Below are 27,452 nucleotides of genomic sequence, written 5' to 3'. Positions count from 1 at the left end.
TTTAAACACTGACTTCCGGTCCGCCTTACCTTCTCTTAAACCTTGCCTTCCTATATAACAGCCAGAATATCTCTTATTATGTTTTACACTAGTACATAACAACCTTCTGTACAGTGTCGCCAGTAACTGCATTCCCAGTAAGGAAATAAATGAAAAAAATTGAACCATCACATAGTTGAAATTACACAGCACGATTGTACAGTACTCACATTTTGCATTTCTGTGGAAACAGGTGCAATATAGCTGTTATCTTCATGACTGAGATGGTGGTTGACCACAGTGTTAGAGAAGACTGGGCTTTACATCTGCCTCTGTTAATTCATGCGCTCTTTCTGGGTAAGGCTATTTTTTCTTTTGCATTTGAAATTGTGAAAAATATATATATGGATTTATGAAAGGTGTGAAAGACTTACATTTTCCAGTTAGCATAAATGTACAATAATGGTGACAAATTAGTTATTGCAAATTACTTTGGTATTTTAATTTTTTTTTAAATTCATTCATGGGATGTGGGCGTCACTGGCTAGGCCAGCATTTATTGCCCTTCCCTAATTGCCCTTGAGAAGGTGGTGGTGAGCTGCCTTCTTGCACCGCTGCAGTCCATGTGAGGTAGGTACACCCACAGTGCTGTTAGAAAGGGAGTTCCAGGATTTTGACCCAGCGACAGTGAAGGAACGGCGATATAGTTCCAAGTCAGGATGGTGTGTGATGTGGAGGGGAACTTGCAGGTGGTGATGTTCCCATGCATCTGCTGCCCTTGTCCTTTGAGGTGGTAGAGGCCGCGGGTTTGGAAGGTGAAAGCATTAATCTATTTATTTTAAAATAGCAGTGAAAAGAATTTTATGTGAATGTATTAATGAATTCATTAATATTGCATGGCATAATTTCACCCTATATGTGACTAATATTGCATCAAGCATACCAGCATTTCAGAATTCACCAAAGCAGAAGTCATTCAATTTTTTCCGCATTGTTTTATTGGAATATTCTGTCAAAGTATTTGCACTGTTCCCACATAGGCAAGTTACCTTCATGCCCCATATGTAATACAAAGATAAACTGCATTCTATTGTTAATTACAAAAATGAGTTAGTTTGCATACTACAGAACTACCAGAGACGTAGCAGGAAAAATGATGGACAATTAGATGATAATCTCAGATATAATAGGTTTGTTTTAAACCAAATTTAAGTAGAAAATTCTACAAGAGGTCCAGACAGTGGTGGGCTTTTTAACCCCCAAGGGCCGGGGTCATTGGGGAAGTAAAAATTTTTAAATGTCAAATCCATATCCAACCCGCCCATTGACAGTTTTAGTGGAGGCAGGAGACAAATGCACTCGCAGGAGGCGGCTCAGACAGTAAAATCTTTTAAGGAAGCTGAGTGCCTCCATTTTAACAGTATTTTTGTATTAACCCATGCAGGCCGGGTTTTCTGTGGCTCAGGAATCCTGGCAGGTAAAAAGAAGTGAGAAGGGCCAGATCCATGAGGTAAGGACCACTTGTGGACTAGGAGGAGCAAGGGTGTTTCCTCCAAGCCCAACAAGCGTACCTTCTTACATGCCCGCAACTGGTCGATTGCAACGCCCACCCCCCCCCCCAACCGATTTCCAATTCCTGCCCCACAGCTCCCAGATCTCTGTTCTACGCCCCCCCCCCCCCACCCCCGCAACTCCCACTTCTACAATTTCCTAATTATCTGACTGCTTTCCCATCCAATAGGCAGCTAGCCTGTCAATCTGTCTGGCTGTCGGGTGAAAAACCAGCTGAAAAAATTTAAAAGACGTACTGCAGTTAAAATCTGCAATATATCCAGGAAACTATACTTTCAGGTTTCCAGTCCAGAAATCCTCTCCACACCTCCCACAATTTTTTTCATGGCACCGAGTAAATGCTGGGGCACATGTTCCAGTAATTGCATGTCATGCATACACTCAAAAAGCAACATAAATTAGCATCAGTTATCATTTTCACATGTACATCAGTATTACAAACCTTTATTTAACCAATGTAATAGCTGAAGACCAATGATAAGGTTGTACTTAATTTATTTTCCTGTTATCTATTTTTTAAGGTCTTGATCATTATCGCCCAGAAGTGTTTGAACACAGCAAAAGATTACTTTTACACCTCTTGATAGCCCTATCCTGCAATGATAATTTCCAGGCTGTGGCTTCAGTTCTGCTGCTTAACAGAGAAGTCAGTGAAAGTAAAACACTTACAGTAAAACCAGTTTACCCACCAGAATTTCTCTATTCAGGTAAAGATAAAATAAAGTGAGACTCCAGAAGTATAGTTACACACGGAGGATAAATAAATATATCTTAGTTTGTAGAATTAAAGTCATAAATAATTTTAAATGTTTTAACATTCCTGTTTTAAAACACACTTTATTTTGTGTAGATAACTTTTGAAGGCCAGGTGACAAGCATGAACTTTTCTCAATGTCACAAGTTATGAAATATTTACATATTTTGTTATTGTTATTTTGACATTATGAGCCCTTTTTTGTGGCTGCACTATTCACTGTTTCCCAACAAAGAGAAAAGGGAATGGCTTGTACCCAAACACTGCCAACAATGTTAGTTGGTTACTAGGATATGTTCAAAAGTGCTCTCGGCTAACTTCCATTCAACAGGGTAAAAATTAGTCTGTACCTGTTTTGAGCCTAGACCCTCAGCTGCATAGCAGTTTGTGCTCAAACTGAGAGGCATAAGGTTATCCCAAAATTGGGCCTCATCTAACTATTCCAGGCAAACTGCTGGCGCCTGTTTCACCTTCACAGGCTCCAGGATTGAATTTCAGTGGGACCAATACCTTTGCAGAATGGACACAGGCTATCCCACTGCTAAATTGGTAAGTGTTGCACCCCTGTTACACCCATAAAATGAATGTATCACATACCAATTTCTACCCCAATGTTTTGTTTTTCGTCCCATAGAGAAGACTTTCCATCAACTGAGTGCATCCCCTGATTATTCAGCTGAGAAGAGAACTCACCATATGGGAAACTGAAAATCCAAACAACAGTTCCCAGAATTCAACTGGACAAATATATGAAAGTTAGGGTTGAGAAAAGCTACTGGTGTGTAGTTTTTACAGAAAAACAGATAGAATCATGAATACAGTTCCTAGAATTTGTCATCAGAAAATTTTGACAATTTAGTGCCTCTCCACTGATTAAAAGCTTCAGATTCCCATGTAGTAAAAATGACATTTGATTGATTTAGTAGATGGCATCTCATAGGATGAAAAACAAAACCTTGGGGTATTAATTGGTGTGCATTGCTCCCGTTTTATGGGTGCAATATGGGCACAATGCATACTATTTTTTTTAATTCTTGTGATGTGGGTGTCGCTGGCAAGACCAGCATTTATTGCCCATCCCCTAGTTTCCCTTGAGAAGGTGGTGTTTTGATGCAATTCAAGTAGCTTTCTAGGCCAATTTGGGAGACAGTTAAGAGTCAACCACATTGATGTGGCACTGGAGTCATATTTGGCTAGCAAGGGTTAGGACAGCAGGATTCCTTCCCTTGGACTTTGAACAGTTGGGTCTTTGTGACAATGGATGGCTACATAGTCACTTTTCTGGTACGAGGATCTCATTTCCAGATTTTTTTAAAAACCTGAATTCAAGTTCTCAGACTGTCACAGTGAGATTTGAGCTCACGTTCGCTGGATTTGTGGTCTAGACCTCTGAACCATTAAACTACTATTCTCCTAAAATTAAATGCTTTATAGAAGCTTATGGTCATTAAGATAACAAATTCTGCAAATTTCTTGTAATTAAAAATCGAAAAATACCAAGCAGAGTACAGATTTTTTTACAAACAGAAAAAAACATTTGTACTTTACAAAGGATTTGAAATATTGTTAAATTGATATTTTTAATAGTTTGGTTTCAACTAAATTCACTTCCTGATCATTTACTAGGCAAAGTAAATAGTAGTAATTGCTAATATCACCTTATGCATCATATTATGGGATAAATGGTTCCAAGGAAACATGAGGTTAGGATGACAGTTTGTACCCTTGGAATATAAAGGATATTCAGATGTGCATTCAGATTTACAATGCAAAATGTATATTTTTGTAAAATGATTTTTACAGTGATAATCTTGTTTACTTGCACTAGGTGGTTTTGACTTCTTAAGAGAGTATCAGTCCTCTCCAGTGCCAGATTCAGGATTAAGCTCAAGTTCCACATCATCTAGTATCAGCCTGGGAGGTAGTAGTGGAAACCTTCCACAAATCTCTCAGGAGATGGAAGAGATTGAAACAGCAGCTGAAATAGATGAGAAGGCTCACAAGCTAATTGAGTTTTTAGCAACAAGGTAATAAGCATAAAACTTGGATTTCACTGTCCACGTCTTTAAGGCATTTTGTGTTCAATGTTGAGAAAGATCCTGATTTAATGTAAAGTATAAGAAAAGCATGTAAAATTTTGGATTGATTGCATTCGAAAATGTTTTTTTTATTCATTCATGGGATGTGGGCATCGCTGGCTAGGACAGCATTTATTTCCCATCCCTAATTGCCCTTGAGAAGGTGGTGGTGAGCCGCCATCTTGAACCGCTGCAGTCCATGTGGGGTAGGTACACCCACAGTGCCTTTAGGAAGGGAGTTCCAGGATTTTGACCCAGCGACATTGAAGGAATGGCGATAAAGTTCCAAGTCAGGATGGTGTGTGGCTTGGAGGGTAACTTGTTGGTGGTGGTGTTCCCATGCATCTGCTGCCCTTGTCCTTCCAGGTGGTAGAGGTCGTGGGTTTGGAAGGTGCTGTCTAAGGAGCCTTGGTGCATTGCTGCAGTACATCTTGTAGATGGTACACACTGCTGCCACTGTGCATCTGTGGTGGAGGGAGTGAATGTTTGTGGATGGGGTGTCAAACAAGCGGGCTGCTTTGTCCTGGATGGTGTCAAGCTTCTTGAGTGCTGTTGGAGCTGCACCCATCCAGGCAAGTGGAGAGTATTCCATAACACTCCTGACTTGTGCCTTGTAGATGGTGGACAGGCTTTGGGGAGTCAGGAGATGAGTTACTCGCCGCAGCCTCTGACCTGCTCGTATAGCCATGGTATTTATATGGCTACACCAGTTCAGTTTCTGGTCAATGATTACCACCAGGATGATGATAGTGGAGGATTCTGTGGTGGTAATGCCATTGAATGTCAAGGGGAGATGGTTAGATTCTCTTTTGTTTGTTATTCATTGCCTGGCACTTGTGTGGCGCAAATGTTATTTGCCACATATCAGCCCAAGCCTGGATGTTGTCCAGGTCTTGCTGCATTGCTATGCGGACTGCTTCAGTATCTGAGGAGTTGCGAATGGTGCTGAACGTTGTGCAATTATCAGCGAACATCCCCACTTCTGACCTTACGATTGAAGGATGGTTATTGATGAAGCAGCTGAAGATAGTTGGGCCTAGGGTACTACCCTGAGGAACTCCTGCAGTGATGTCCTGGAGCTGATATGATTGACCTCCAACAACCACAACCATCTTCCTTTGCTCTAGGTATGACTCCAACCAGCGGAGTGTTTTCCCCCTGATTCACAGTTTAGTTTAGTTTAGAGATACAGCACTGAAACAGGCCCTTCGGCCCACCGAGTCTGTGCCGACCATCAACCACCCATTTATACTAATCCTACACTAATTCCATATTCCTACCACATCCCCACCTGTCCCTATTTTTCCCTACCACCTAACTATACTAGGGGCAATTGCTAATGGCCGATTTACCTATCAACCTGCAAGTCTTTGGCTTGTGGGAGGAAACCGGAGCACCCGAAGGAAACCCACGCAGACACAGGGAGAACTTGCAAACTCCACACAGGCAGTACCTAGAATTGAACCCGGGTTGCTGGAGCTGTAAGGCTGCGGTGCTAACCACTGCGCCGCCCAGTTTTGTGAGTCCAGTTTTGCTAGGGCTCCTTAATGCCATACTCGGTCAATTGCTGCTTTGATGTCAAGGGCAGTCGCTTTCACCCCACCACTTGAGTTCAGCTCTTTTGTCCATGTTTGAACCAAGGCTGTAATGAGGTCAGGAGCTGAGTGGCCCTGGCGGAACCCAAACAGATCGTCACTGAGCAGGTTATTGCTAAGTAAGTGCCGCTTGATAGCACAATCGACAAAACCTTCCATCACTTTACTGATGATCGAGAGTAGACTGATGGGGCAGTAATTGGCTGGGTTGATTTGTCCTTCCTTTTGTGTACAGGACATAGCTGGGCAATTTTCCATACTGCCAGTTAGATGCCAGTATTGTAGCTGTACTGGAACAGCTTGGCGAGCCTCAAGTTCTGGAGCACATCTCTTCAGTACTATTGCTGGAATGTTGACAGGAAAATGTGATACAGTTTAAAAAAAAGTGTTGCACTAGTTATGAGAAAATGACCCCATTAAATTGAAATAATTAGCATACTTATAATTTCCAATAATAGAAATGACAGGCATGTGAAGTGGTCTTGTTTGCATCAGCACATCCAATTATCTCCAAATTCAGCCAGTCTTATCACAGGAAATCAAAGAATGCTGGTAACAACCAATTCCTTCCAATAACTAAAGAACACCCATTGCAGACTATTGACAGAGGACATGCAACCATTTCTTGATTTGAACTCTTCGAGATGAAACCTGAGACTGGTCAAAGTAAGGCAATGAACATTGTTACGACCCGATGAGAAAGAGGTCAAGGGTTCCCTTTCAGCCTTCACCTCGTCTTACTGTAACAGGGTTTAATTTTAAACACACAGTGTTTTTAGTTCCCCCTTGATGAATCCTTGTTCACCGCTTTCCAATTATAAGGCAAAGAAACCAGCACAAACAGGCTGAAAATAGGTTTAAAGAAGAAAAGTAGAAATGTATTAATCTTAAACTGTAATTCGGTTGATGCCTACGGATACACAACGCGCTCATACTAGAATGCATACATGATACACACATGCAAATAGAGACAGAAAAGAGCGGAAGAAATAAAGTGGAAAAGTTGGATGCAATATCTGAAGAGTTGTCGTTACGGTTCTTCGAGCTCACTGTAGAGTCCTTGATTGTAGGTAGATCATGCTTTTCGTTGGGACCCAGTATTCTTCTTAAACCTTGTTCGCTGTAGGAGACTTTTCTCTCTTGGGGTTCATGTGTCTTCAGTGGATTCAGAGGCTTGTGAGAAGGAGATGGGAGCAGACAGGAGAAAAATTTTCTCAGTCCAGGAGTAAACAGCTTTCTGCCTGAACCGTTTGTACAAACTTAAAAAGCTCAAGTTGTCCAGCAGGTTGGTCATGTGACCAGTTGGTTTGACCATATCCGTTTGTGTATTCAGCCATCTTAGCTGTCAACCTGCATTGCAAGCACCCCCACCTTCAACGACTGGTGTTCAAAACTCCATTGTGGGTTGAATGTTAGGGAATGGCTGCGTTGTCCTTTCAAACACTGTTTGTTAATACGCAGATGTCTTTTCCAGCCACAGCTGATCTGTTTAACAAGTCTTCTTCACTCCAGTAACAGTTTAAAATCAATGTTCATGACAAAATTAATGTGCCTCATTCTTGTCAGTTGGGGGCCTAGCATGACACCTCCATACCCAGTGGAATGAAATGCGATTTGAGAAAAGCACATTTCATTAAAAGGGTCAAGAGAAAATATAAGATACAGAAAAAAAAGCCATACATTTCTCTCATTCATTCCCATTCATTCATAAATCCTAAAACTTATTAAAATTGGCTTCTCTTGGTGCCAGGGCTGCTTTAATTGCCCCCTTTTTGACATCCCAATAAACATGTGTTTTTTGGGGGGGAAGTTTCTCTTCCGTTTGCCCATTTCCATGGTTGCCTAAGGTCTTAGTTCCTGCCGAGGTAATTTTTTTTTTAAAAGAGTCAGTAGTGGGCGGGTCTATCCTGAACACTCAGTGCTTTGCTGAGTCATGCAAAGGCTTTTGACTTCAGGGGATGGATGGCTTGCTTTTTTTTATGACAGTGGGGGAGGATTCTTTGCTAATCTCCCTTTATCCCAGAAGACATTCCTGCCTGCAGGTATTTGTGCTGGCTCTACTGCACTCCCCTGTGGCACTTCGACTAGGTGAGGCATCACTCTCACTGTTTCTCTGTCCCCTAGAGGTCTTTCTTTGACACTGCAAGTTCTTGTAAATGCTGTTAGCAACTTTGGTGGGGTGCTTCTAATGCATTTGCATAGGAGGATCTGGGGTCTAACTTTTTGAATTTTTCAGGGTTGACTGACCAGACAGTAGGAGTTTTCATCTGGAATTCCTCCAGGACTTCCTTTAACCTGCCCTCTTGGTCACTTTTTCCCTTTATCTGTCTAACCTTTTGCCAGCCTTGTGACTGCCTGTCCCTTTTTGTTCTCGGCAGGGGTCCCTTACAGTTCACCAGCCCTCTGCTGAAGGGTCCTCCTAACACTGGTACAAGACTTAGGGGTGCAGGTTTCACTGTAGGCTGTGTTTTCCCCTCAGCCTGGCACATTTGGCAACTCCTGCAGTACTCCACCACATCTTTGTGGAGTTTTGGCCAGTGTAGTCTCGTGGGCCCTTCTTAATATTTCTCCCTGGCACCTCTGCAACACCACTAACTGGTGAACTACTGTCCACTCCTTGCCCTCAGGTCTGTGAGGAGAACTCCATTTCCTCATCAGTACCTCATTCTTTAAATAGTAGCAATCAGGGACTCCCTCTGCTTCACTTTGCGACTGGGCAGCCTGTGCTAATTCTCGCAATACTGGGTCGGCTCGCAGAGCCTCAGTTAGGGAAAATCCATTTAATTCATTCCCTGGGTCTCCTAACTTTCCAAAGAATGTCTCGGACAGGCAGACCTCATGGCTATCTGCCTGCAGTGCCAATGCAGTCTCCTCTGGGGGAGCTGGTTTGATCATGGCCTGATCCACTACACATTTGGGGAAACCCCAGGGGTCTGTCTCCTTCCACTGCCCTGTCTCTCTGATCTCCCATGGTCTTTCTTTCACTACTTGAGGGCTACCACCTTCACCCCCGCCAGATCATTACCTAGAAGCAGATCAACCCCACCCACAGGCAAACTAGGGACAATCCCTACGGTCTCCGGTCCCAAAACTAGGTCACACTCTGGGTGCACCCGGTGTACAGGTACAGGCATACACTGCCCTCCAATACCATTCACCATCATTTTGGTGTTAACTGCACTCTGTGGGGGAAAGGTCAGGCCTTTTCCCAGTAAAAGTGATCTATTGGCCCCTGTGTCCCTGAGAATTACTATGGGCTTGCTTGCCCCACTTGAGGGATATACAGTTACTTTCCCTTCAAATACAAATCCATGATAACCTTCAGGAATCCTATTAAATTTTCCTGCATTTTCAGCCATAAGCTTCGTGGGTCCCACTCTTACTGCAGTTAAAGCCACAGCTTGTTCTGTGCTTTCCATCAGGTTCGCTTCTTCACTGAGCGGGTGTGCGCTGATTAACCCCACCTGTTTTCCCTTTAGTTTCCAGTAGTCAGCTTTTAAATACCCTGCTTTATTACAATGGAAGCACACAGGGCTCCGGGTCTCACTCTTGCTCACAGCACCTTCCTTTTTGGCTAGAGGAGGGCCCCCTGTGTCTCCTGTTTTCCTTTCTCTCCCAGGACTGCTTGGGCTCCTATCACCTTCCCACCCTTTGTCCCTTTTGGATTTGTGGGGGTGACTAGAAAAGGTTTTCTTTTGGGAAACCGACTTATAAATTGAAGCAAACTCATCGGCCAGAACGGCCGCTTGCCGGGCTCTCTGGACCCGCTGCTCCTCTACATGGGTCTTTAGGGAGAGTTTGAGAGAGTGTTTAAATTCCTCTAACAGAATTACTTCTCTGAGATTCTCATAGCTGAGCTGTACTTTAAGAGCCTTCAGCCACTGCTCAAAAGCCAGCCGCTTGCTTCTTTCAAACTTCAGATAAGTTTGATTAGCTTGCTTCTTGAAGGTTCTAAACTTTTGACAATAGGCTTCAGGTACTAATTCATATGCCCCGAGGATAGCACTTTTTGTCAGTTCATAATTTGATGAACTCTCATCTGGCAACAGGGAATAAACCTCATGAGCTTTTCCAGTTAGCTTGCTTTGCAGTAAAAGAGGCCAGGTCTCAGCAGACCATTTTAGCTGCCTTGCCAGTTTCTCAAAGGACACAAAAAATTCTTCTACATCTTCCTCATTAAATTTTGGAATTAATTGAGTTAGTTTTAACAAGGGCGGCGCAGTGGTTAGCACCGCAGCCTCACAGCTCCAGGGACCCGAGTTCAATTCTGGGTACTGCCTGTGCGGAGTTTGCAAGTTCTCCCTGTGACCGCGTGGGTTTTCGCCGGGTGCTCCGGTTTCCTCCCACTGCCAAAGACTTGCAGGTGATAGGTAAATTGGCCATTGTAAATTGCCCCTAGTGTAGGTAGGTGGGAGGGAATATGGGATTACTGTAGGGTTAGTATAAATGGGTGGTTGTTGGTCGGCACAGACTCGGTGGGCCGAAGGGCCTGTTTCAGTGCTGTATCTCTAAATAAAAAAAATAAAATTCTGTACCCAGCCTTGAATTACGCTCCTCCATATTGGCCATGCTTTCACTGGGGTTACTCTGTCATCGTCTAGTTAACTCAAGCCACTTCAGCTCTCTTTCTTCGCATTCATTCCGGAATATTCTTTCTCTCTGTCTCTCCTCCCTCTCTCGTTCCTTCTCCTGTCATTTTCTTCACGTTCCCTTTAGAAGGCTCTTTCTCCCTCTCCTGTCTCTTTCTCTTTTTCATTCCCTGTCTTCTCATTCAAGTTTCCTTTATTTCAGTTGTATCTTTGCTAGCAGTACCCTGTCTGGGTCTGGTTCTAGCCCTGTTTCTGCTTCTTCAGGTTCAAGGGAAAAATGGTTGGCCACTAGTCTTAGGAATTCAGACTTCCTAGCTTTGCCACGTACAGTGATCCCACACTGCTCAGCCATTTTCCTCAACTCCTCCATGGACAGTGCTGTTAACTTATCCCAAGTTACTTCACCCTGGCTTGGAGAGCTACTAGCTTCAGTTGCACACATGTTCGTATTCAGTCACACACAACCACAAGAAAACCTGTATTAATCTTGCTCTTTTTTGATTGGGAACAAATTGACTTCCCAATTCCAATTTATTTTGTTTGCCTGTGGGGGAATTCCGGACGCTAGCACCCAAATTTCTGTTACGACCAGGTGAGAAAGAGGTCTGGGGTCCCTTTGAGCCTTCACCCTTACTGTAACAAAATTTAATTTTAAACACACCGTGTTTGAGCACCCCCTTGGTGAATCCTTGTTCACTGCTTTCCAATTATAAGGCAAAGAAACCAGAACAAACAGGATTTCTTAGGTTTAAAGAAGAAAAGTAGAAATTTATTAAACTTAAACTCTAATTCGGTTGACGCCTACAGGTACACGACATGCTCACGCTAGCATGCATATGTGGTACACACATGCAGATAGAAACAGAGCAGAGCAGAAGAAATAAAGTGGAAAAGTTTGAGGCAATTTTATTTATTTTTTTATTTAGAGATACAGCACTAAAACAGGCCCTTCGGCCCACCGAGTCTGTGCCGACCAAGAACCACCCATTTATACTAATCCTACATTGATCCCATATTCCCTACCACATCCCCACCTTCCCTCAATTCTCCTACCACCTACCGTTACGGTTCTTCGAGCTCACTGTAGAATCCTTGATTGTAGGTAGATCTTGCTTTTTGTTGGGGCCCAGTATTCTTCTTAAACCCTGTTCGCTGTAGGAGACTTTGCTCTCTTGGGGTTCATGTGTCTTCAGTGGATTCAGAGGCTTGTGAGAAAGAGATGGGAGCAGACAGGAGAGAAATCTTCCCAGTCCAGGAGCAAACAGCTTTCTGCCCAAACTGTTTGTACAAACTTAAAAAGCTCATGTTGTCCAGTAGGTTAGTCATGTGACTAGCTGGTTTGACCATATCCATTTGTGTATTCGGCTATCTTAACAGTCAACCTGGAATGTGAGCTCCCCTACCTTCAATGTCTGGTGATCAAAACTCCATTGTGGGTTGAATGTCAGGGAATGGCTGCGTTGTCCTTTCAAACACTGTCTGTTAATATGCAAATGTCTTTTCCAGCCACGGCTGATCTGTTTAACAAGTCTTCTTCACTCCAGTAACAGTTAAGTCAATGTTCATGACAAAATTAATGTGCCTCATTCTTGTCAGGTGGGGGCCTAGCATGACAACGTGCATTTTAATACTTTCCAGTATGTCTGATGCAACAAACAACAATGCTTTTGCAGCCATAAACCAGCTCCTAGCATTTATGCTGTTAAATCTAATGTCTATAGGTAAAACTGGACCTACAAGTTTGCCACTGGCCTACAGAAGCCAGTTTTCGCAGCATAAATGCTCGAACCGCTTCATGAGTGTTGGGCTCCCTTTAGTTGTCTCAAGCCATATAAATAATGGCTGCATTTGCTGACAACACGGCCACTAGTTGGCACAGTACTGGCACATGCACCAATGCAACCTCATCCACTGGAATGTCACTGTGACGTCTCAGGCAGCTACCAGTAATAAAGATGGCACTGCTTAATTTGTCACAGAAAACAAATTAAACCCAAACTAAAGGCTTGCTCGGGGCTGCAAAAAAAAAAAACCTGACCCAAACCCAACAGAACCACATCCAGCCCAACCCGGCCCGAGTCCTTCTATTTTTTCCCGCGCCCAGCCCGACCCGACCCGACGCGACCATCAATTAACTTACCTTCCGTTTTTCACTTTCCTGCTGAACTGCACAAGCTTAAAATAACTAACAAAACCACCTTTTTAGTCCGAAAATTAAATTCACATTGGAGCCACTGTGATAGAGCGTGTCCGACCCGGCCTGACCGGAGCCCAAATGCCAGACCCGGAAGTGCAACCCGACCTGACCCGAACCTGATACATGTCGTCGGGTCCCATCTGGTTCAGATCAGGTAACGGGCCTTTAACCCAAACCCCCTTAATGGCTGCGATTGCCGCGTCCAGTCCACCCCAACAGTAACCCGCATCCTTCTGCCATCGCGCTTCTCTTCGCTGCTCCCTCCCACACCTGTCTGCTCGTTCCCAGCTTGCCGGTGCCTCCCCTCAGCCACTCGCTCCACATCTTGTCACTTCAACGGCTCGCTCCCCACCTTGCCTCTTCGGTGGCGCGTTCCCCGCACCCCCCCAGACCCACCCCCCAACACCCCGCCGCTTCTTCAGGTGCCATGGTGGGGAGCGATCGGATGAGTGGGGGAAGCGGCGAGGCCGGGAGCAAGTGGTCAAGGCGGGAAGCAGTGAGGCCGGGAGCAAGTGGTCAAGGCGGGAAGCAGTGAGGCCGGGAGCGAGCGACCGAGGGAAGGCAGTGACGAGGGCGGGAGCGAGCGGCGAGTGTGAGAGTGAGCGGCCGAGGGAGAGGAGGAAGCGGTTGAGGTGGAGAAGCAGCAATTGAAGCAGGGATGGTGGGAGGGAGCGGGGTACTTTTGGGGGAATGGAGGTGACGATCACTGCTATTGAGGGGTGAGGACATTATTGCATGGTGACTTCAGTGCGCACATTCATACTGGCGAGTTGCAAATGTTTGCACGCACTGATAACGTCCACAATCGCTCTGCGCATGCTCTGCGTTGTCAGGAGTCGCTCTGATAAATGATTCAATAGTGCCATCTACAGTTTGATTAAATTGCTTTTTAGAACCTCAATCAAAAGAGAATATTCACTCAAAGACTGATATATACATTTTTAAACATAGGATCTGAATATGTCTCGCCATTTTGTTGGAATTGGATCCATGGTAAAAGTTGTATTTTTTATTGCTTAACAAACTCATTTGTCATAATTAAGTAATGATGGCTGTATATTAATGGGAAACAATAACTTGGGAGAAGTACTTTCAATTTCAAGGACACCTGCTCCCCTTCAGAGCCAAGTTCTGCAGGGCAGGATTTCCACTGGACACTCTGATTTTAACCCAACCCCAACCCATTATCAATTCCAATCAATGACAGACTCCTGGTAGATGATGCTAAGAGGCAGCCACCATCTGCGCTGAGGGAATTACATCAGTGAGACCTTCACTGCAGCACCACAAGAGGCTGGGATGTATTTAAAGGAGCAGAAACACTCTGAAGGTGGCAGGAACTGCAGCTTTGTAGGCCTTGAGAGGGGATTGAATATCACATGGAGCAGGATGTGCACTTGCCCTTTGGGTTACAAAGCTATCAAGCCATATGGACAAAAGCAAAGGGAATAAAAATAAAATATCAAAAAATCTTACTCAAAATACCACCCTGCTTGTACGACTTGGTGGTGTAGGAGGTTAGACATTTATCTTTCATGACAGTGACTTGACAGTGAGTTGAAATCTAGTCCAGAGTGCTGAATGAACTTTTCCTCTGAATCTGAAAGAATCCTATGTTTAATGAGTTTAAGCAGGGGCAAACCATGTTCAAACGATATTAATCAGGAGATTAAAGGAGCATGTAGCATGGGTAATACAGTAATCATGGGTGACTTCTATCTGCATATAGACTGGGTAAACCTAATGAGCACTAATGCTGTGAAGGACGAACTTCTAGAGTGTGTTAGGGATGGTTTTGTAGTGCAGTATTTTGAGGAAATGACTGGAGAACAAACTATCTTAGATCTAGTATAATGTATTGAGAAAGGGCTAATTAATAATCTTGTTGTAAAAGAACGTTTCGGGATGCGTGACCATAATATGATAGAATTTTACATTAGGTTTGAAAGTGAGATAGTTCAATCTGAAGCCAGGGTGTTAAATTTGAACAAAGGAAATTATGAAGGTATGAGGGGCGAATTGGCTGAGGTGGATTGGGACAATATATTAAAAGGTATGACAGTACATTGGCAATGGATAGTCTTTAAAGAAATATTACATAGTTTACAGCAATTATACATTCCTTCAAGGCACAAAATCCTCAAACGTAAAGGCAATCAACCATGGATAACAAAGGAAGTTATAATTGTATAAGATTAAAAGAAAAGGCCTATAAAGTTGCCAGAAATAGTAGTAAAACTGAGGATTGGGAGGATTTTAGAATACAGCAAAGGAGAACCAAGAAACTGATAAAGAAAGGGAGAATAATATATGAATGTAAGCTAGCAAAAAATATAAAAATGGACTGTAAAAGCTTTTACAGGTACGTAAAAAGGAAACATTTGGCTAAGACGAATGTGGGTCCATTGCCCGCAGAGTCAGGAGAATTTATAATGAGGAATGGGATGTGGTATACTTGGATTTTCAGAAGGCTTTTGATACAGTCCCTCACAGGAGATTGATTAACAGAATTAAAGCACATGGGGTAGGAGGTAATATACTGTCATGGATTAAGGATTGGTTAACAGGCAGAAAGCAGAAAGTAGGAATAAAAGGTCATTCTCGCGTTGGCAGGCTGTGACTAGTGGGGTCCTGCAGGGATCAGTGCTTGGGCCCCAGCTGTTCACAATCTATATCAATGATTTGAAGGTGGGGACCAAATATAATATTTCCAAGTTCATGGATGACACAAAACTAGGTGGGAATGTGTGTTCGGAGGCAGATGCAAAGCGGCTTCAAGGGGATTTGGACAGACTTAGTGAGTGGGCAAGAACATGGCAGATGGAATATAATGTGGAAAAATGTGAGGTTATCCACTTTGATAAGAGGAATAGATGTGCAGAGTATTTCTTAAATGGTAAGAGATTAGAAATTGTAGATGTACAAAGGGACCTGGGTGGTCTTGTCAATAAGTCACTGAAAGCTAACATGCAGGTGCATCAAGCAATTAGGAAGGCTAATGGTACGTTAGCCTTTATCGCAAGTGGATTTGAGTACAGGAGTAGTGAAGTCTTGTTTCAATTGTATAGAACCTTGGCTAGACCACACTTAGTGTACTGTGTGCAGTTTTGGTCCCCTTTTCTTCGGAAGGATATTATTGCCATAGAGGGAGTTGCACAGAGATTCACCAGACTTGTTCCCAGGATGGTGGGACTGTCCTATGAAGAGAGATTGGGGAAACTGGGCCTGTATTCTCTAGAGTTTTGAAGAATGAAAGATGATCTCATTTAAACCTACAAAATACTTAGAGATAGACAGGGTGGATGCAGCTAAGATGTTTCCCCTGGTTGGAGAGTCTGGAACCAGTGGACACAATTTCAAAATAAGGGGGAAGCCACTTAGGACCGAGATGAGGAGAAATTTCTTTACTCATAGGGTAGTGAATCTTTGGAATTAACTACCCCAGAGGGCTGTGGAAGCTCAGTCATTGGACTGAATTTTACGCCTGCCCAGCGGGTCAGTTGGTGGTGTGGGGACGGCGTAAAATTGAGCGGGAGGCTCCGGATGGCCTACCTACCCCGCTCCTGCTTCCGGTTGAGTTTATGGCGGTGGGGTGGGGGGGGAATGGCCTGCCCGCCGAGGCAAAATCAAGGTCCTTAAGTGGCCACTGAAGGGTCCGCGCCTGCCTCCACGGGTATTTTACCCATGGCAAGCAGGTGTGCTGGGGACGTGAAAGGCCGCCCAGTGATAGCTGCCGGCCTTTCTGCGCCTCAGGGAGAGGTCATGGCAGTCGGGCACAGGGTGCCCGATTGAGGGCCACCCCCACCTACCAACCCACCCCTGGGACCCAAGATGCCCCCCTCTCCCAAAATGACCACTCCAACCTCACCAGGGAAGGACCAATCCCCCTGGTGAGACAAGCCCAACTTACCTCATCTCTAGGCTCCATGGCGTCAGCTGGGCTGCAGTCCCAGCAGTGGCCACCACTCCCAGTGGCGCTGCTGGGACTAAGAGCTGCCAGCTCATTGATTGGCCAGCAGCTCACTGAGGCGGGACCTCCTCCCTCATGTGGGTGGAAGTCCTGCCTCGGGACAATTAAAGCCTGAGGACCCGTAAAATACGATTAGGACTTTTACGTCGGTGGCGAATTCCTGTACACCTAAGGTAAAATCCAGCCGATTGAGTATGTTTAAAGCAGAGATTGACAGATTTCTAAATACAAATGATGTAAGGGGATATGGGGATAGTGTGGGAAAAAGGCATTGAAGTGGATGATCAGCCATGATTAGATTGAATTGCGGGGCAGGCTCGATGGGCTGAATGGCCTACTCCTGCTCCTATGATCGTAAATAGACCACCTCATCTGCCTGTCTTTTTCCATTTGGCTACTATTTCAATTTAATCCCACAAAGCTTCTAACTTGATGCCAAATTGGGAACTTCATAAAACAACGGAGTGCTCCTGCAGAAAACCTGAAAATACAATGTGAAAATGCACTAAAAGGTGCTTTTTTTGTTAGGGGCTTAGGCACATTGTTGGACATTGTAGAGGAAACTTTACTCTTCATCAAATTGTGCTATATCTAATTGGAAAGTGTTTGATATTGACACTGACTCAAGTGGAATATGAAATTAATTGGAAAAAAGAAGTCCTTTGCGGAAGATATTTATTATTTTCATTAACATTCATGCCTCCATATTATGACATGAAATATTTTAGATCTCCTCTTACTACTACCTGTAGTTACCATGTCGATGTGATTGCCTAGAAAAACTGGAAAAGCAATGTTAGGACCAGCCTTCAAGTTGATCTGGACAATCCAGTAGAATCTGAGCACACTGCTAATACTAACTTTATATTAGGTGCTCAGACCAGTCCCAGACACTGATCTTTCCTTGACACATGTGTAATCCATGTAATTGAATCAGCTACTTAGTTCAAGTGAGGATCCAAAACAACAGTTCCAAATGTAAGAAAATAATAAAATTAACGACAGGGGAGATTTTGAGACCTGCTATCTGTCTACTTTCTGCCAATAGTGTGGCCATTCCCATTTTCCCTGGGCCTGGGTAAGGAGGTAAGGTCTTTTATTATGCAAGTTGGGTTATGTGGCACATATAGGACCCCGATTGTCATTTTAGGGCAGTAGGCGTGCACCACACATGCTCCACACAGTACCAGCTAGTAGTCCAGCCATAGAGGAGTCCAGCAGGTAAGTTTTTTTTTGTGGCAGCTGTTATTGCAGCAGTCCATGCCAGCATACTGCCCTGGGGCTTTCATTTTGCCAGCCAGCCCTATGCTGATGAGGCCTGGCCCTCAAAATGGAACAGGTTTGGCATCAGGACTATTCGGCGGCCACCTAAAACCCACCTGCTGTCAAAATCTATGCCTATATATTTGAAAAATGAGATGTTGATTTTTACATAAACTGGGAAGCAGTTGATATTGAAAGTATCCTTCCATGCTGTCCTTATCCTGCAAATGAAGTCAGGGAGCAGTAAAGTCAAAGGCTACAATGTTTTAAATTTAAAATATAATTTGTATCAGGACTGATGTGATTACATAGTTCTGAATGCAAATTGCAAGAGTACAAACTGTGAATTACTTGGTTTTTAATAGACTCAGTTACAGAATGAAATTATTTTGTACAGGGCATTTGGACCTCTTTGGTGCCATGAAGACATTACTCCAAAGAACCACAATTCTAAAAGTGCTGAAGAGCTAACCAACTTCCTACGTCACGTTCTGTCTGTATTCAAAGATGTAAAATCAGGTATTTTACTTTTCTATTTCAAGAAATTTACAGTTCCAGCAATACTAAGCATGTGTAAAGTCAATTATTGTACATTTTCATGTTTACCATAGAATGATACAGCAGAAAAGGAGCCCATTCTGCCCAACGTACCTGTACAGCTCTCTGAAAGAGCTATTAATCCCCCTCCCCTGCTCATTTTCCACAGCCCTGCAGTCTTTTTTCCATCAAGTATTTATCCAATTTCCTTTTGAAAGCTATTATTTTTTTGGATTAATGTTGTTAACAGTTCCTTTTTAGGCTGAAAGGCCTGTAATTGTCAGATTTATCCCTCACCCCTTTTTTGAACATGGCGTGTAACATTTTCAAACCTCCAGTCCTCTGGCATCACTCCCATATCCAAGGAGGATTGGGAGATTATGATCAGAGCAATCTTTACTGCCCTCAGCAACCTAGGATGCATTCCATCCAGATCAAGTGACCTTTCTACATTGAGCATTGCCACCCTGTTAAGTAACTCATTATCTATTTTATCCTATCCAATTCTTCTTCTACTGCCTTTACTGTGACATTGGCAGCATTCTCTTCTTTTAGTGAAAACCGATGCAAAGTAATCATTTAATACCTCAGCCTTTTGCTTCCACCAGAAGATCACATTTTTGGTCCCTAATGGGCCACTCCCTTCCTTTGACTACTTTTTAATATTTATATGTTTGTAAAAGTCTTTCGGGTTCCCTTTTATGTTAGCTGCAAATCTATTCTCATATGCTTTCTTTGCCATTATTTCCTTTTTCAGTTCACCCCTGTACTTTTTGTATTCAATTATGAACACAACTGAATTATGAACACAACTCCTATCATAAATGTTCTTTTCCTCTTTCGTTTTAATCTTGATATCTTTAGTTATCCAGGGAGCTCTAGCTTTGGATTCCCATTTTGTCCCCTTCATGGGCATGTGTCCAGTCTGTATCTGAATTATCTCATCTTTGAAGGCCTTCCATTGCTCATTACTGCTTTACCATTAATTTTTGACTCTGTTCTACCTGGGCCAGATCTCTTTCACCTCACTGAAATTAGCCTGCCTCAGTTGAATATTTTCACATTTAATTTTTCCTTGCCCTTTTCCATAACTACTCTAAGCCTAATGCTTTTGTGATCAGTGTTTCCCAAATACTCTCCCATTGAACCATGCTGCACTTCCTTCCCCAGAATTAGATCCGGTAATGCTTTCTTCTACATTGGACTGGAAACATACTGATCAAGAAAGTTCTGTTGCATATATTTTCAGAATTCATCCCCTCTTTGCCCTTTACACTGTTACTATCCCAGCCTATATTAGAATAACTGAAGTCCCCAATTATCACTAGTATAAAGTTAGGGTTATAGAGTCATTTATGGCATAGAAGGAGGCCACTCAACCCATCAAGTGAATGCCGGCTCTTCATGGAGCTATCCAGTCATTCCCACTCTCTGGCTCGTCCCCATAGCCCTGCAAATTTATTTCTCTCAGGTGACCATCCAACTTCCTGTTGAAGTCATTGATTATCTCTGCTTCCACCACCCTTGTGGGCAGCAAGTTCCAGGTCATTTACCCGCTGCATAAAAAAGTGCTTCCTCATATTCCCCCTGCATCTTTTGCCCAAAACTTTCAATCTGTGTTCCCTAGTCTTTGTACCATTTGTTAATGGGAACAGTTTTTCCTTGTCAAATGTATTTAAGCCTGTCATAATCCTGTACTCTTCTATTAAATCTCCCAATCTCCTTTGTTCTAAGGAGAACAAACCCAGCTTTTCCAAACTAACCTTGTAACTAAAATCCTCCATCCCTGGAACCATTCTGGTAAATCTCCTCTGCACCCTCTCAAGGATCCTCACATCCTTCTTGAAATGTGGCGACCAGAATTGGATGCAATACTCCATTTGGGGCCCAACCAGAGCTTTATAAAGGTTCAGCATAACTTCCCTGCATTTGTACTCAATGCCTCTATTTATGTATCCCAAGATCCCATATGCTTTGCTAACCACTCTCTCAATATGTCATGCCACCTTCAAAGATCTATCCACATGCACTCCAAGGTCCCTCTGTTCCTGCACACTCTTTAGAACTGTGCCATAAAGAATATATTGCCTCTCCCTATTCCTTCTGCTGAAATGCATCACCTCACATTTGTCAGTATTAAATTGCATCTGCCACGTCTCTGCCCATTCTGCTAGCCTATCTATGTTTTGTTGCAGGCGGTTCACATCATCCTCACTGTTTGCAACACCTCCAAGTTTGGTGACATCAGGCAATTTTGAGATTCTACTCTGTATTCCAAGATCCAAATCATCAATATATCAAAAAAACAGTAGTCCCAGCACTGACCCTTGGGGAACACCACTGTCTACCACCCTACAGTCTGAAAAGCAACTATTTACTACCGCTCGCTGTTTTCTGTTCATAAGCCAATTTTTTATTCAATTGGACACTGATCCTGCTATTCCATGAGCTTCAATTTTGTTAACCAACCTTTTATGTGGTACCTTAATAAAAGTACTGAATTTGGGGAAGGCCGATTTCAATATGATAAAACAGGATCTGGCCAAAGTAGACTGAGAGCAGCTACTTGTAGAAAAGTATACATCAGACCAGTGGGAGTCATTCAAAAAGGAAATGGTGAGAGTTCAGGGCAAACATGTTCCTGTAAAGGTGAAGGGTAGGACCAACAAGTCCAGGGAACCCCGGATGTCAAGGGATATAGAGGATTGGATAAGGGGAAAAAAGGAGGCTTATGGCAGATTCAAAGCGCTGAAAACAGTGAAAGCCCTAGAGGAGTATAGAAAGTGTGGGGGGGTGGGGGGGGGGGGGGGTGGGGACTTAAAAAAGTAATTAGAAGAGTGAAGAAGGGACAGGAAAAAACACTGGCGGGCAAGATAAAGGAAAGTCCCATGGTGTTTTATAAGTATATTAAGGGCAAGAGGATAACCAGGGAAAGAGTAGGGCCCATTAGGGATCCAAAGTGGCAATCTGTGTGTGGAGCCGGAGGACCTAGGTGAGGTTTTAAATGATTACTTTTCATCTGTGTTCACTATGGAGAAGGACGATGTAGGTGTAAAGATCAGGGAGGGGGTTAGTGATATACTTGAACAAATTAGCATTGAAAGGGAGGAAGTATTGGCTGTTTTAGCGAGTTTAAAAGTGGATAAATCCCAAGGCCCAGATGAGATGTATCCAGGCTGTTAGGTGAGGCAAGGGAGGAGATAGCAGGGGCTCTGACACAAATTTTCAAATCCTCTCTGGCCACAGGAGAGGTACCAGAGGACTGGAGGACAGTGAATGTGGTACCATTAATCAAGAAGAGTAGCAGGGTTAAACCAGGTAATTACAGGCCAGTGAGTCTAACATCAGTGATCGGGAAACTATTGGAAAAAGTTCTGAGGGACAGGATTAATCTCCACTTGGAGAGGCAGGGATTAATCAGGGGTAGTCAGCATGGCTTTGTCAGGGGGAGATCGTGTCTAACAAACATAATTGAATTTTTCGAGGAGGTGACTAGATGTGTAGATGAGGGTAAGGCAGTTGATGGACTTCAGTAAGGCTTTTGATAAGGTCCCGCATGGGAGATTGGTTAAGAAGGTAAGAGCCCATGGGGATCCAGGGTAATTTGGCATATTGGATCCAAAATTGGCTTAGTGGCAGGAGGCAGAGGGTAATGGTCGAGGGTTGTTTTTGCGAGTGGAAGCCTGTGACCAGTGGTGTACCGCAGGGATCAGTGCTGGGACCCTTGCTGTTTGTAGCGTACATTAACGATTTAGACATGAATATAGGAGGTATGATCAGTAAGTTCGCAGATGACACGAAAATTGGTGGTGTCATAAATAGTGAGGAGGAAAGCCTTAGATTACAGGACGATATAGATGGGCTGGTAAGATGGGCGGAGCAGTGGTAAATGGAATTTAATCCTGAGAAGTGTGAGATGATGCATTTTGGAAGGACTAACAAGGCAAGGGCATATACAATGGATGGTAGGACCCTAGGAAGTACAGAGTGTCAGAGGGACCTTGGTGTACTTGTCCATAAATCACTGAAGGCTGCAGCACAGGTAGATAAGGTGGTTAGGAAGGCATATGGGATGCTTGCCTTTATTAGCCAAGGCATAGAATATGAGGGCAGGGAGGTTATGATGGAGCTGTATAAAATGCTAGTTAGGCCACAGCTGGAGTACTGTGTACAGTTCAGCTCACCGCACTATAGGAAGGATGTGATTGCACTGGAGAGGGTGCAGAGGAGATTCACCAGGATGTTGCCTGGGCTGGACCATTTCAGCTATGAAGACAGACTGGATAGGCTAGAGTTATTTTCCTTACAGCAGAGAAGGCTGAGGGGGGACCTTATTGAGGTATACAAAATTATGAGGGTCATTGATAGGATAGATAGGAAGAAGCTTTTTCCCTTAGCGGAGGGATCAATAACCAGGGGGCATAGATTTAAGGTAAGGGGCAGGAGGTTTAGAGGGGATTTGAGGAAAACAAATTTCACCCAGAGGGTGGTTGGAATCTGGAACACACTATCTGAAGGGGTGGTAGAGGCAAGAACCCTCACAGCATTTAAGAAGTATTTAGATGAGCACTTGAAACGCCATAGCATACAAAGTGCTGGAAAATGGGATTAGAATAGATAGGTGCTTGATGGTCGGCACAGACACGTTGGGCTGAAGGGCCTGTTTCTGTGCTGTATAACTCTATGACTTTATCAAATGCTTTCTTAAAATCCATAAATCCAGTTCTTGCATCTTTCTGCAATTTGCCTGAAATTTGCACTTTTTCTCATTATTTGGTGACCTATAGCATAATACCCATTGTCTCTCGAGACAAGGAGGCCAAAGAAGAAGAAGATAGCATAATAGTTCCTCTCTTTAAGTCTAATCAAATAGATTCTTGTCCTTGAATCCTCAAGTACATCATCCCTTCTAGTGCTACAACAGTATCTTTGATCATTACTCCCACCCCCATCTCCTTGTTGGTTTGTAGGGTACAGGCCCTGTAAATGCTCTTGGTTGGGGATGGAGGTTGGAATTCACCTGGTTTGTAGGTCACCAGGTTGGGTGAATTTGTAACAGATAAGGTGTGACACCTTAACGGTGAAAACTCCTTGCAGCACTGCCTACAGGTACTTGAAGGAGTTTTGACCGTAGGAGTAAGCTTCATGCAAAAGTGATTGATGAAACATATTCCCCTCATACTGAATTTAATGGCCCAGATTTTGCAGTTCCAATAGCGGAGAACATTGTGACGTTTGCTGTTATTGAGGGCCGCAATGGCACCAGAACTTCCAGCAAGCTCTCCTACTCTGAAATCTGGAATTTGCGGTGCACCTGAATGGGCCCCAGAGGAGTCCATGCTGATGGTCCCACAGTTCCTTTTCTTAAAGTGGCATAATTAAATTGTATACTTTGCCTATTTGCCTACAACTTGTAAGGATTTTTACATGAACAAAGTTAGGGCTACTGGGGACAAAGATAAGTGAGCAAAGTTAGTGGTCTGTCAGGCAGGATATAGATCTTTGAAATAAAAATGTCCTTCATGATTCCCCCGGCACCCCTCCCTACCCCAGCTCATCTTCCCCTGCACACCTGGCCTGCCCACATCCCTGGTACTCCTGGCTCCACTCCTCCTCGAACCCCAAGCTCCTCCAACTCACCCCCGCATCCCTGGATCTGCTCTCCCCCCTCCACCCTGCCACTCCTCCGGCTCCCCCTACACCCTCCACCCTCCAGACCTCCAGCTCTTACCCCACCCCCCCCCCCCAAGCTCCTCTGGCTCTCCCCATTCACCCCACCCCCTTCCGCGGCTCCTGACTCCGCTCCTCCGGCTCCAGCTCCTACCACCAGCTCCTCAGTCTTGCCGATGTTGGAAACAGCACTTGATGGGGACTTAAAAGAAATAAAACAAAATTTAAGTTGAAAGAAGTATTCACTGAGGAAAACTAAAACACTTAAAGGAGGTCAGTAGTTCATTGGATACTCTGTACACGCTACTTAATCGGTAATTTACTTTCTCACTTCAGTTCCCTGTCCTGCCACCATCACCCAGCATTGCACTGTATCTTTCAGTTGAGAAAATATGTTCCAAATACAAATACCTCCACAGCCTTGGTAATTGCATTCTGAACTGAGTTTATGAGTGCAATTTTAGTCTCCTTCAGACTCCTAACTGAAGTGTCAGCCTCGATAATATGCTAAGTCTCTAGAGTGAGGCTGGAACCTGTGATCATCTGGCTTAAGAGTTGAGAGTGCTACCTCTGAGCCAATGCTGATATTTGATGACCTAGAAACTGGGACTGGTCACCCAGTTGCTCTCACCAGTAAAACTGGAAGACCAAAATCAACACCTTTTCTTCTTTTGTTCATTTTGACTACACATCTTCTATGAAGCATCGCACCTTTTGGACCAATGAGAACTGACCAAACTTTCCAGATGCCATAGCCGAGGATGATGTTCAACCTTGAGTTCTTGAATGAAATTCCAATAATCATTATATTAAAAACAGTATAGTCTTTAGGCCTCCCCTACCCCAGGCCCTACCCCCGCTATCAAAAGGTCCTTCTCGCAACTTAACCTAAGTGATGGGTACCATTCAATTTGGTTGTGAATGACTGCCTCCTGCCACCCAACATTGCGCCCAATGGCTATGTGCTGCTTCCTGCTTGTTTTAGACAGGGCATGCAGATGACTGTCACGCTACCACAGTCAGGACGGATTGTTGTCTGCCCTGACCCACTCAATTCCCCACGTTAAAATCAAGGCTTACTTTTCAATAATGAGGAATTAATGTTGTTTTTCCTAGATTACTACTTAATTTAAATAAATATTTGTTATTTTTGACCTTATCTATTAACATCATAGCTGTTTTATAATAGTTAAAATATGTGGTCTCCCTGTTTTTTCCTAGGCTGCTGTATGGAACAGCGATTGAGTGAAGTTGCTCTACAAACAGCACTTTCCAGCTCTTCAAGGCATTATGCAGGTCGCTCATTCCAAATCTTCAGGGCTTTGAAGCAACCTCTGTCTGCACATGCTTTATCGGACCTACTATCAAGGCTGGTAGAAGTTATAGGAGAACATGGTGATGAGGTTCAGGTACACTTGACATGTCTGATGAAATTCTCTGCAAGTTACTATAACAGAAACTAGAACTTTGAACATTTTCCTTCATGGTTTAGTGGTTAAATACACTGCCTATCTGGTGTGAGGCTGAGCCATGGAAACCAAGAAGGTTTGAGATTTGATTTCTGGTCACTGCCCAGTTAGCTGATCTCAACCTGAGGAACTATGATTGGCTTTAGTCTCCCCAGCTGGCATTTTCCAAAGCTCCTGATCACTGTACATTGAATCCTTTTGGGAAATGCATTTTAGTGAGAATAAGGTCATGCTTGGTTGATACCACCAAGCTCGAGTAGCCAGCAAATATTACCATCTGAGCTCATGAATAGCCATGTGGACAAGCTATTGGAGAAATTCTTGTGGACCTGGAACTGTAATCCAATATGAGTCACCATTTTCTTAAAACTGTTCCCAAAAAAACTGAAAATAAACTGCACTGTTGCCTGAATTTCTTCTGGGCAGATGGTTTTGGGTCACACTAACAGTGAGCTACCATGGGCTGAATTTCACAGTCAGCAGCGAAGCAAAGTTGCTCACTGCTGACCTCGAAGAAAGCTGCCCATAATGAACTAGCAATTTCTGCTGCAGGGATTTCCCCTTTTCTGACATCAGTTTTAATCTGGCACCAAGTCCAGCAACAGTCATGTCGTCAAGCAGGCTAAGCAGCCACTCACATCAAAGTATTCTCACAAACATCAAACCAGGAAGTAAAAACATCTGAATCCCTTCACTTGTATTTTAAATTTTACAGAGAGCAAAATAAAGATTGGGACATAATAGGGGATTAAGGTAGAAGCTAAAATATCATAAATTTTAAAAAAACTAAATGTAGAATTTATCATAATGGAAAAAATTGACATTCAACAAATATAAATTACTTTTTCAGGGCTGGTTAGGCTGTTTCGCAGTTATTATGAACTTAGTACACCATTAAAAACCCAACAATCCTCATTCAACAAGCTGTAACTTTTTCAGGGGTTTCAACAGTGAGACTAAGAGCATAAGAATGGAAGTTCAATTATTTCTAATTGATTGCATTCTGGGGTCTCAACAGTGCACCCTCTGGAGAAGCGTAGAATCACTGACAGCTACTTCTGGATTTCCACATTTAACTCTGTATGTACAAACTCCAGAAATTGCAGTCAGTTTTGGAGGAGTAATGGCAGCAAATGTTTGCAGTCCTGCTGCCATTACTAATGCAAAATCCAGGCCCAACATTTTTTTTTTTCAATTCTTGCAGTACACATGATTTACATGATTATTTTAGTATATGTTCAAGAACTGAAGGCAATGTCTTTCTTTGAAAAAAAACTCATAGAATCATAGAAAGTTTAAGGCACAGAAGGAGGCCACTTGGCCCCTTGTGTCTGTGCCGGCCTAAAAACGATCCACCTATGCTAATCCCATCTTCCAGCATTTGGTCCATAGCCCTGCAGATTATGGCATTTGAGGTGCGTATCCAAACCCCTTTTGAATGAGTTGAGGGTGTCTGCCTCAACTACCCTTTCAGGCAGTGAGTTCCAGACCCCCACCACCCTCTGGGTGAAAATGTTTTTCCTCATTCTAACAGGACTTGACAGGGTAGATGCAGGAAAGATGTTCTGATGGTGGAGGAGTCCAGAACCAGTGGTCATAGTCTAAGGATACAGAGTAAACCATTCAGGACTGAGATGAGGAGAAATTTCTTCACCCAGAGAGTGGTGAAGCTGTGGAATTCGCTACCACAGAAAGCAGTTGAGGCCAAAACATTGTATGTTTTTAAGAAGGAGTTAGAGATAGCTCATGGGCTTAAAGGGATCAAAGGATATGGGCCAA

The 27,452-nt window shown here is 43.5% G+C and overlaps 1 protein-coding gene across 5 annotated transcripts in view; it reads left to right on the top strand.

Annotated features, from left to right (window-relative positions):
• LOC137371258 (protein furry homolog) overlaps positions 1-27,452 on the top strand; it is a 532,970-nt gene that overhangs the window by 394,579 nt on the left and 110,939 nt on the right. For all 5 annotated transcript variants that reach the window (XM_068033517.1, XM_068033516.1, XM_068033514.1 and 2 more), the window contains exons 38-42: positions 233-336; positions 2,073-2,258; positions 4,134-4,332; positions 18,395-18,516; positions 25,426-25,613. In XM_068033517.1, coding sequence (XP_067889618.1) covers positions 233-336; positions 2,073-2,258; positions 4,134-4,332; positions 18,395-18,516; positions 25,426-25,613 — 799 coding nt within the window. The remainder of the gene's footprint in view (positions 1-232; positions 337-2,072; positions 2,259-4,133; positions 4,333-18,394; positions 18,517-25,425; positions 25,614-27,452) is intronic.

Source organism: Heterodontus francisci, chromosome 6, assembly GCF_036365525.1.
Source record: "Heterodontus francisci isolate sHetFra1 chromosome 6, sHetFra1.hap1, whole genome shotgun sequence".
Taxonomy (NCBI): domain Eukaryota; kingdom Metazoa; phylum Chordata; class Chondrichthyes; order Heterodontiformes; family Heterodontidae; genus Heterodontus; species Heterodontus francisci.
This window is presented reverse-complemented; position numbering and strand designations above follow the sequence as displayed.